This window comes from Impatiens glandulifera, chromosome 6 (genome assembly GCF_907164915.1).
Source record: "Impatiens glandulifera chromosome 6, dImpGla2.1, whole genome shotgun sequence".
NCBI classification, from domain to species: domain Eukaryota; kingdom Viridiplantae; phylum Streptophyta; class Magnoliopsida; order Ericales; family Balsaminaceae; genus Impatiens; species Impatiens glandulifera.
Genome location: NC_061867.1, coordinates 2,550,305 through 2,561,328, shown reverse-complemented (window position 1 = coordinate 2,561,328; position 11,024 = coordinate 2,550,305). Strand labels below are relative to the sequence as shown.

The following is an 11,024-nucleotide window of genomic DNA, read 5'->3' as shown; positions in this document are numbered from 1 at the left end:
ATATAGTAACCTAAAGAGATATAAAAAAAGTCTGTAAACATTTTAAAGACAATACAAACTTTAAAAATAAATATTAATAATAAATAAAGATCAAGAAACATCTTAAATGTTTTTCTATTCATATACAATTCATTTATATTTTTTTTTTTACAAATTTGAAAACCCAAAAAAAATATTTTTATTCGGCAAGCATTTATTAAATAATGTGACGCTGTTTCTGTTTCGCTTAAACATTTTTTTCATGTGTGTGAGGACAAGACCATTTGGAATAATTCCTTTTGAATCACAAAATGTTGAGAGTTGCCAAATGATCCCAGATGAAGACTTGATCCATGACCCCAAGTTAAATAATTGGTTTGATGTTAAAGACGTAAACAAGTGAAGAACTAAATAATTGACGACAACCATGAATACAAAATAAATTAGAACTAGGTAATTCTGTGATCCTTAACGTTTGAGAAAAAAAATTCTAGAATATTTTGAACATCTAATTCAATTTATTTTACCCTTCATGAATCAACCCCAAAGTGAGTGATAGAAACCCTAGGAAATTAAGTATTGCTTTAAGAATTAGGGCATTTAGACGACTTTGAACTTTTAAAGTCCTAAAAGTTAAGTTATAATTATAATTACAATTACGATGAGTGGCTTAAAAATGGTATAAATAAGATTTCAAATCTTATATGTGAGTTGTGCCTGCATTCAAGTTTTGCAATTGCATTTCATTGTACATGGTACCCTCTTTTAAATGACCCAATTTATATTAACTATATTACAATATTAACATATACAAATACTGTATATTATAATATTAATCCATTATCTAATATATATTATAAACTTATTGTCACATCCCAAAATTAACTTTTCTAGACCGAGGAATATGCGGTCTTGACAGAGATCTATGACCGTGGATGATGGCACCCAGGATCAAGTGGTCCGACCGATGATTTCCGCAAACAAGGAAATATCAGGCAAATACCTTTTCTATACGTTTTCTAAAACTCACACAGTGCTATTTATTCATGTATTTTATATAAACGATGCATATGGTTTTCAAAGCATGTTTCAATGCATGTCCATGATTTCTAAAGAATGATGATTTTATGAAGGGATATGGATTCAATGGAATTGACGGATATAGAGGAGGATGGCTACCGACATGAGCTCTGGTAGTCTGATTCCAAAATATGGCTGAAGGAATTGACGAATGGATGCCTACCCTGGAGGATCAGCTCTCTGGGCTAAGGGTCCCAAATATGGCTCAAGTATGAAACTGTACATGATTGACTGATGAGATACCCTTAAAAACACTCATCGATGCAATGCCTAATGAATGTCTTCTATTAAATACTTGCTGGTCCCTAGACTCACTATGCTTGTGTGGTGTAGGAATCCAGCCAACGGATTTTATGACAGGTGAAGGAAGATTTGGAGTGGAGCATGGTGCCGGAGATGTGTGTGGGAGGAGGGACCGAGACCGTAGGACCGACTTTTATATCAACCTTTTCAATGATCATGTCGAATAGGCACCCTAGAGCTTCCGCATTTATGTTCAAAATCATGTTGAAATAAAGTGCATGAAAGTAAGAAATGAGGGCATAACAATTTGGTATCAGAGCAACGGTTCCGAACCTTAGCACTTTCACACATATGCTCCTGCAGATGCATATCCAATGCCTTCATGTCTGTAAATTGTTTTAAAATGATGTTTTGCATGACATGAAACAGTTTTTCATAAGGATTGGAAATAATGTTTTTCATGAAACCATTTTTCATAAACACACTAGTAGTATTGCCCTTATGATCGAATTTCGAGGACGAAATTCTTTATAAGAGGGGTAGTTTGTCACATCCCAAAATCAACTTTTCTAGACCGAGGAATCTGCGGTCTTGACAGAGATCTATAACCGTGGATGATGGCACCCAGGACCGAGTGGTCTGACCGATGATTTCCACAAACAAGGAATTATCAGGCAAGTACTTTTCTATACGTTTTCTAAAACCCACACAGTGCTATTTATTCATTTATTTTATATAAATTATGCATATGGTTTTCAAAGCATGTTTCAATGCATGTCCATGATTTTTAAAGAATGATGATTTTATGAAGGGATATGGATTCAATGGAATTGACGTATATAGGGGAGGATGGCTACCGGCATGAGCTCTGGTAGTATGATTCCAAAATATGGCTGAAGAAATTGACGAATGGATGCCTACCTTGGAGGATCAGCTCTCTAGGCTAAGGGTCCCAAATATGGCTCATGAAACTTTACATGATTGACTGATGAAATACCCTTAAAAACACTCATCGATGCAATGTCTAATGAATGTCTTCTATTAAATACTTGTTGGGTCCTTAGACTCACTATGCTTGTATGGTGTAGGAATCCAGTCAACGGATTTTATGACAGGTGAAGGAAGATTTGGAGTGAAGCATGGTGTCGGAAATGTGTGTGGGAGGAGAGACCGAGACCGTATGACCGACTATTATATCAACCTTTTCAATGATCATGTCGAATAGGCACCTTAGAGCTTCCGCATTTATGTTCGAAATCACGTTGAAATAAAGTGTATGAAAGTAGGAAAGGACGGTAACACTTATAGTCCCTAATTACATACAAGTCAAAACAATATTAATATCTCTATTTAAAATCATTAGATTTTGTCTCAATTTAATTTTGTATCCCTCTATAAAGTTCTTAATTTTTTCTTTTATTTTTAGATACTTAATTTCATATATCTTTCTATAATTATACATTTAATTTGGTATATATATATATATATATATATATATATATATATATATATATATATATATATATATATATATATATATATATATATATATATATATTTAAACTTATTATTAATATAATTGTTTAAATTTTCAGGCCCACAATTTTGTTTTTCCAATTATCAGGGCCACCAATATATTTTTTTCCTAGAGCATCTCAACCCTCCTCTATTTGTCTTGTCACACACAAATATATACAAAATTTAATTTAAAATTTATAATATATAAGCATCAAGAGGGATGTAACTTATTTTCTTTTTAATTAAAAACATCATTTATATATATATATATATATATATATATATATATATATGGTTACATAATTTATTTAGGGTATTACCTAAAACAGATCATTTGAAAAATATTCAGCAAAATAAAAATCCTTTTGAAATGTCTAATTTTTGTTATATTTTATTTAGTAAGTTACAAACTTGGAGACTCTCATGTGAAAAGAATAGCTATACTTATGTATTGAGGAAACATTTATAGAAAATCTAGAAAATGGTCAATGGTTTAAAATATCATATTAATTATTTTAGTTTTTTTTATTAAGTTTTGAAAACAAAATTGTTTGATTAAAATGTAGATTATTGTGTTTTTAATCAGTTGAATTATTATAATGTTTTTTGTATTTTTAATTTAAATTTCATAAAATAAAATATATTTTAGTATTTTAATTGATTAATTAAATTATTTGATTGTTGGAAAAATATGATAGGATTATTAGGTTTAAAAGATTTTTTTTTTTAAATTAAAATAAAACCATCATTTATCATGAGTTGAGTTTCTTAGGAAGATCTTGATAAAAGGTGAAAATTGATCCATAAGTAATTACTCTCTTTGTAAATAAATATATTTTCATATAAACAAATAAAATTTAGATTTTTTGATATGTAGTTTTTTTAAAATATATTTTGCACTGTAAATTAAACAGTGTTTAAATATAATTGAATATGACATTAATTAATCATGGTCCATGGGTCACAAATATATATATAATTAAGTTGACTATAAGAAAGACTAAGGTCTTTATGGTCCATCACACGTGATCATAAATTCATTATCTTGTATTTATAAATTCTAAATTCTAAATTTCATTAACTTGTATTCTCACATTAATTGAATACATCATCACATAAGTATAACATAATATCAAATATTTTGCAACCACAAAAACAAAAATAATCCTATTGGAACATAAAAAAATTAATAAATCTGATAGTTTAATTTTCAATAATAACACTCTAATTTAATTTAAAGTATAAAACTCCTAATTATATCGGTATTATTTCAGAATTGCAACAAACACTTTTTTCAGGTTGATATAACATGAGATCCTAATATGTTTGTTTTCATAATTTTTTTTAATAAAATGAAAAAGATAAATTTTATTAAATCACAATTAAAATTGTTTATATTGAATTAGATTAATTATCATTACAGAGAGAACGTACAGATATTTTAATCCACAAGTGATGTTTTTCATATAATATTGTCATAATTTATGTACAAAATAAAAATTAATAGATCAAATGATAATCTTACAAATAATAATGATGATTTTTATGAAATAGTGGATAACTAGTTTATTTAAAAAATAAATAAATATTTTTTAATGAGTTTAATATCATATAATTATATAAATAATCTTCATGCAATAATTCAAATAGAAAAAAAATTCACTAACAATACATGTATTTCCACACCATTTTTAGAAGAAGAAAAAAATTCCACAAAATTGACAAACTTTCCAAGAAACATTAAATGAAATGTCTCCCCCCAACCCTATATATACATTACATTGTTTCATTACTTCAATACATCAATTCCATATCACATCAAGGTGTAAAAAAATTCAATTATAAAACAAACCGTGGAATCTACTATATGAGACACATGCAAATTATACGGGAGATGAAACATAATGGAATTGTGACACGAGAAGGGAATAATTGAGGATAAAATACTATGCGACTATCTTAAAGTTAAAGCTCAACACTTATAAGAGCTTATTGTCTAAAAAAATAGTGCCTTATCCAAAGAAAGAACGAAAAATTAATAGTGAAATTATGAAAATTTGACATTTGTGTCGATGACAAACTTAACCTCACTTAAAATGACCTGTCTACATTACATTGTTTCATTAATACTTCAACACATCCAACCACTAATAAACTACCTAAGACAACAAAAAGTATTATTTTTATTTTTTAGTTAAAACAAATATATTTTATACAAAGTAATTATAATAAATTTGTATTATTTTAAACAAAATAACATAATTTAATCGGTTAAATGACATGATAACAAATAAAATGATTTAGGAATCAAATATTGCTAGTGTTATGTTTCCTTGTTTTGTCAAAACAATAACAATTAATATTCATAAATTTTAACTGTTAGGTTTGATTGCATATTCTTAATTACATGATGATATTGGGAACTAGAGAAAACTTATAGAGAAGAAGAGAGAGGGGTCATTTCTGATCAGAACTTATCTGTTATGATTAGTCGTCGTATATGTGACGAGTACGTTGAATTGATAACTCACTTACTTTTGTAGATGTGACTAGTATATGAAGTCTTTTGTGGAGTATTACTGAAATTCATTGAGTGATGTCCGTGTCTTTCTCAATTATTTTTTAGTGGATTATCTGGTTTGAAAAAAAATCGTTCAACTTTCAATAATCATAGTTGTCTGATGCGTATCATTCATAATATATTATTATTATGTTTTCTGAGACCCGTTACATAAAATTAGTAGGGTTCGTCGAGAAATTAATCGTTTTTCTCGAAAATTTACGAACTCGATAACCTATTGAGTAACATTTTTATTTTTTATTTTTATGTCAAGTTTAGTCGTTGTGCTTAAACAATTTTCTTTTTTCTAATACACGTTACTACTACAAAAACATTTTTTATACTAATTATAAAAGTATGTCACTTATTATATTTTATAACGTTCCTATCTAAATAATTCATAATTACAGGTTCATTGAAATATGATACCATTAAATCGGTAAAATAGTGTACTTTACATTACTTAATTAATTTGATTTTCTATAACTTGAGATTCTTGGTGATAATCTGAATGCATCGGAGTGTCTCGCAGGAGACCTCTTATGCTAATTAATACTTTTATGTTGATGGTGTGTCCCGTAGCGACTATTATGAATTATCTATAGACTTGAGGTGCTCAAATAAATCATGTGAATTATATACTTTGACACCAGTTATAGTCGATCTGTAAAAGGGCCAGAGTCGGCCCTATGTTAAGGAAACCAAGACCGCCGCCCATGCCTCCAAAAAAAATTATAGCTTAATAAGGTTAGAACCTATGACCTTAGAAACAATTTGATCATTTAACACAATACAAAATTATTAATATTTTTAATATAATATAAAATATAAAAAGCTAAATAAAGAATAAGAACACATTTTTTTCAAAAGTTGATAATTGGTATATGTGTGAGTATCCAATATCATAACTCTTGTAAATAGAAACAAGGTTTATGGTTTTCTGAGAATAGATTAAATGAGTAGTATGTTTTGGGATGACAAAAGAATAAGGTTTGGATTAAATACTATAATTATAACTTTTAATGTGATTGGTTTATTATTGTATTTAATATTAATATATTTAATTAAATATATAAATAATAATTATATAATTTCATTTAAAATAAACTTGTATGATTTTAAATAAATTCTAAGTTACACAATTTTTTTTTTTTAAGTAAAACTCATAATTTTACAAATTTACATAACAACATTTTAATTAAACTTTTAATTTTCAAATTTATAATTGAACCAGCATTGTTGCCTCCATTCCACAAAATTCGTATGTGTACTTTAATTTCTACTGGGCCTTTACCTATCAAGAAAAAACTTAATGTAAAGGATACTTTTTGGGCTGCCCCAATCAAAAAAGACCATTTTGAGGTTGACTCATTTCATTCTACTATGTTTGTTTGAGGTTGACTTGGGCTTTGGGATTGATCTTAACACATAAACTTGTTGAACTTACACATGCCACAACTGTTTACATATATATATATAACACATATCACAAATGTGTTACATAGAATATGTCTATTATAATTGATATATAAAAAAATTAAATAATATAATATTAATATTATCATAATTTATAATATTATAATAATATCTTATAAATATATTATATTATACTCTAACAAAATTAACCAAAATAATATTTTGATCTCATAATTTATTAAACCTAAAGTAAAGATCACCATTAAACCAAATATATGTTGGAATATAAAAGTAAAGTAAAATAAAAATATTTCTTTATTTTCTAAGATGAGTGTAGGATCGTGGAGATGCCTATTTTTTTTTTTATTTGATGAAAAATAAGAAAACATTAGGACATGGCTCGTCCAATTAGAATGTTTAAAACCTACGTTAGCAAAGAAAATTGTCATTAGTAAAGAGCAATAATATTATGTTACGTGGTTTTTAATATGAATTATCGGTGTGGTATTTTCTATAATTTGACATGTAGTTTGAAAAAAGATGTATGAAGACGATATTTGTGTCTTTCATTTCTGATTTCGACTCGAAAATTAATATAATCATTTTCACTAATTTTCACTAATTTATGTGAATATTTTAATAAATGATATAAAATATAAAATGATTTATGTTAAAATATAAAATGATCTTGTTAAAATATAAAATAAATAAATGTAGTAGTTATACATCATTTTCACTAATTTATGTGAATATTTTAATTAAAATTTCACAATTATAAAAATTAGGTATGACATTTACCCAAAATTGATTAATTTGAAAAGTCTTTACGGTTGATTAGATTTGAGACTCATGATGCATATATTGCCCCCTATTGAGACATTATTACATGGAAAAAAGAAACCAACTTACCAATTTAATATTTAAATTGTCATTTAAGATAATTTAAGGTATACAAAAAATAAACTTAATATTTAATCATTCAAAGAAAATATGATAATAAAATTTAAATTTTAATCATTCAATGAAAATATGATAATAAAAAAATCAACTTAATTTATAAAGATTTTTCATTCTATTCATCAGATTTACATCAGTTTCATATATTTTATAACAGTCTATTTGTAATCTTGAACCAAGATTTTGTGATGTTATTTAACATCTAAACTTTTTTTTTAATTGTTTTTCTTCTTTTGAATAATTTAAGTTATAAATTACACTAAATTATTTTTTAATAGATTTTACCGTTTAGTTACAATATCATTTAAATGAAAATGTTTTATATTTTAAAACGATAAATAAATATATTTTTGGAGACACTTACATTAAATAAAGGTGTTATACAAGGTAAATGTATTGTATATCATTACTTATATATTTATATTTATATTTATATTTATATTTATATTTATGTGACTTTAACTATAACAGAAGAGTAGACAAACCTTAAAAAAAAAACTGAAATAAATTTTGATCGGTTTATTCACTTTAGCTACTCTAATATATTAAAAAAAAATTATAATGGACCATGTATATTAAAAATAATAAAAAACACAATGATAAAAATGAAAATAAAAAAATAATAATAAAATACAACCACGATACCAATAAGTTATCGAGTTCATATGTATTTGAAAAAAACCGATTAACTCTCTAACCGATTTCACATATTTTCCGAAACGAATATAAAAAGTATAATGTTAGGGTCTCCAAATTAAGGCCTCGGTCCTAAAATAATTTCAGCAACCTTTTTCGGCACCCTTTCTCGGTCCTATTGTGCACATAGGCCAGATTTCTATTTGTTGTTTTAATATTTTGTTTTGCTTTCCATTTCTATTTTACAAACCGAATTTTGTTATTTTCTAGTAGTTTTTGTAACCGAATATTTTGGGGCAAGACATCACCTATATAAGACTGATCTTTCTTCTCCAATGACCCATGAATGGAATAATGAAGATATGAACTTCGACCCATTTGTCTATTATTATTTATTATGGACTGTTTGGTATTGACCAACAATATTTCTCTTCTCACCATTGGTTCTTCTATCCCCTCATCCCAAACTCTCTATTAAAAACATTCTCCTGCCCTTTGATTATAGAATTTCCACCGGTCCTAGAGATCAAGAACTTGATTCTTGAGATCAAGAACCCATAAACACACCTTACGAAACAAGTCGTAACATATAATTATAAATGATAAACATCTTACAACTACGATTATTAAAAATTCGACAATTTCTCTTCAACCAAATAGTGCACAAAAAATAATTGGGATATTAACCAAAATATGTAGGTCTGTCACATCAGACGCATTAGTCCTACATGAAAAGTATTCATGTCTAGTCAACGTATAACATTTTGTTTAGACGATGACACTTGTTTGCGTCTTAATAAAAATAAATTCTATTATAAAATAATTCTAAATAAGTTTTATTCTTTTTTTTTATATCTAATTCGACTAATGAAACCTTCGAAATGTGCTCAACTATTGATATACTTATATTATTCAACAAATCTGAAAATTCTATAAGTTGACTTTGACTAAAGGGACCATGACTTGATTGTGTTTATGGTCTACATATGACCGAATTCCTATCTCCTATTTCTAGTAAATCCTCTGTTTTCAATCACAAATCTAAATTAACAATGGTGTCTATCTCCTTCTCCTTCTTCTCTTCATGTTTTCCCATTAATTCCTTTCTTCTATTTACATCCCTTCTTTCCGCAGCTTTGATCGATGCAGCCACAATCACTGTCACCAATAACTGTTCTTTCACCGTTTGGGCTGCAGCCACACCCGGCGGTGGCCAGCAACTCAAACAATCCCAAACATGGACCTTAAACCCACCAGAAAATACAACCCGAGGCCGAATCTGGGCCAGGACTGGCTGCAATTTCAACGAGTCCGGTTATGGTAGTTGCCAAACAGGGGATTGCAATGGGCTCCTAGAGTGTCAAACCTACGGCTCACCTCCCAACACTTTGGCCGAGTATGCATTGAATCAGAACAATAACTTGGACTTCTTTGACATTTCTCTTATCTACGGGTTCAACGTGCCGATGCAATTCAGTTCCAACTCAAAATTGTGCACCACAGACATTCAATGCATCGGTGACATCAATGAGCAGTGCCCCGGCTCACTACAGGCTCCAGGAGGATGCAATAACCCGTGTACCGTGTACAATACTAACGAGTATTGTTGCAATTCTAGTAGTTGTGAACCTACCCGTTATTCTAGATTCTTCAAGGATAAATGCCCGGATGCTTATAGTTACCCGAAAGACGATCAAACAAGCACTTTCACTTGCCCGGGAGGAACTAATTACAAGGTTGTTTTCTGCCCAACTGGTTCGGTGTTAACAAATACAATAACAAGGAACACAACAACAACAGTATCAATATGCCAAAGTAATTCTACTATTATTATTCCTCAGGCTAAAATAACAATTGTTGCCCCTGCATTCAAGAGTTGTAACAAACAGTTTTATGTTTCCTTGTCAAAACAATAACAATTTATTATGTTAATAAATTTTGTCAACTGTTTTGTTTGATTTCATATTCTTAATTGGGTGCTCTAGTTATAAAGTTTAATAAAAGAATTTTATAATATATATAATAATAATAATATATATTTGATACAAAAGTAATGAATACCTAAATCAGCGGGTGAATTATAGTTCACTCAAATTATAAAAGAAGCCGCAGATGAATTATAATTCACTGAAATTATAAAAGAAGCCACAGGTGAATTATAGTCCTCCGTTGTTTTTCTTTTTTCTTTTGGTGAATTATAGTTTCACCTGAAATTAAAAAAACAACGGTATACTTCACCCGTAACTTATTTATTTATTTAGGGAGGAACAATATCGGATGAACTATAATAATAAAAAAAAAACCGCGGGTGACACTGTCTTATTCACCCCTAACTATATTATTCACCCAAGTGAACTATATTTTACATGTGCAACATTGGAATTTAGTAAAATTGTTGTGTTTTTATATTAAAATTTTAATTTTTAAATTTTTTTTAATACTATTTAATATTTCAAATATTTTTTTTTCTCTTGGATAATTTATAATAAAAAAAGATAATTTTTTATAATAGATTTTACCATTTAGTTAGAATTTTATCGAATAAATAATAAATGAAAAACGTTTTATCATTTAAAAATATAAATAAATATATTTTTGTATAGACTAGTGAAATTTGATTTTCTTTGAGATAATT

The 11,024-nt window shown here is 27.8% G+C and overlaps 1 protein-coding gene across 1 annotated transcript; it reads left to right on the top strand.

Annotated features, from left to right (window-relative positions):
- The first annotated feature begins 9,423 nt into the window (after positions 1-9,423).
- Positions 9,424-10,329, top strand: LOC124944118 (thaumatin-like protein 1). The gene has a single exon (XM_047484591.1). The coding sequence runs from the start codon at positions 9,442-9,444 to the stop codon at positions 10,303-10,305; it is 864 nt and encodes a 287-aa protein (XP_047340547.1). The 5' UTR covers positions 9,424-9,441; the 3' UTR covers positions 10,306-10,329.
- The last annotated feature ends 695 nt before the right edge of the window (positions 10,330-11,024 follow it).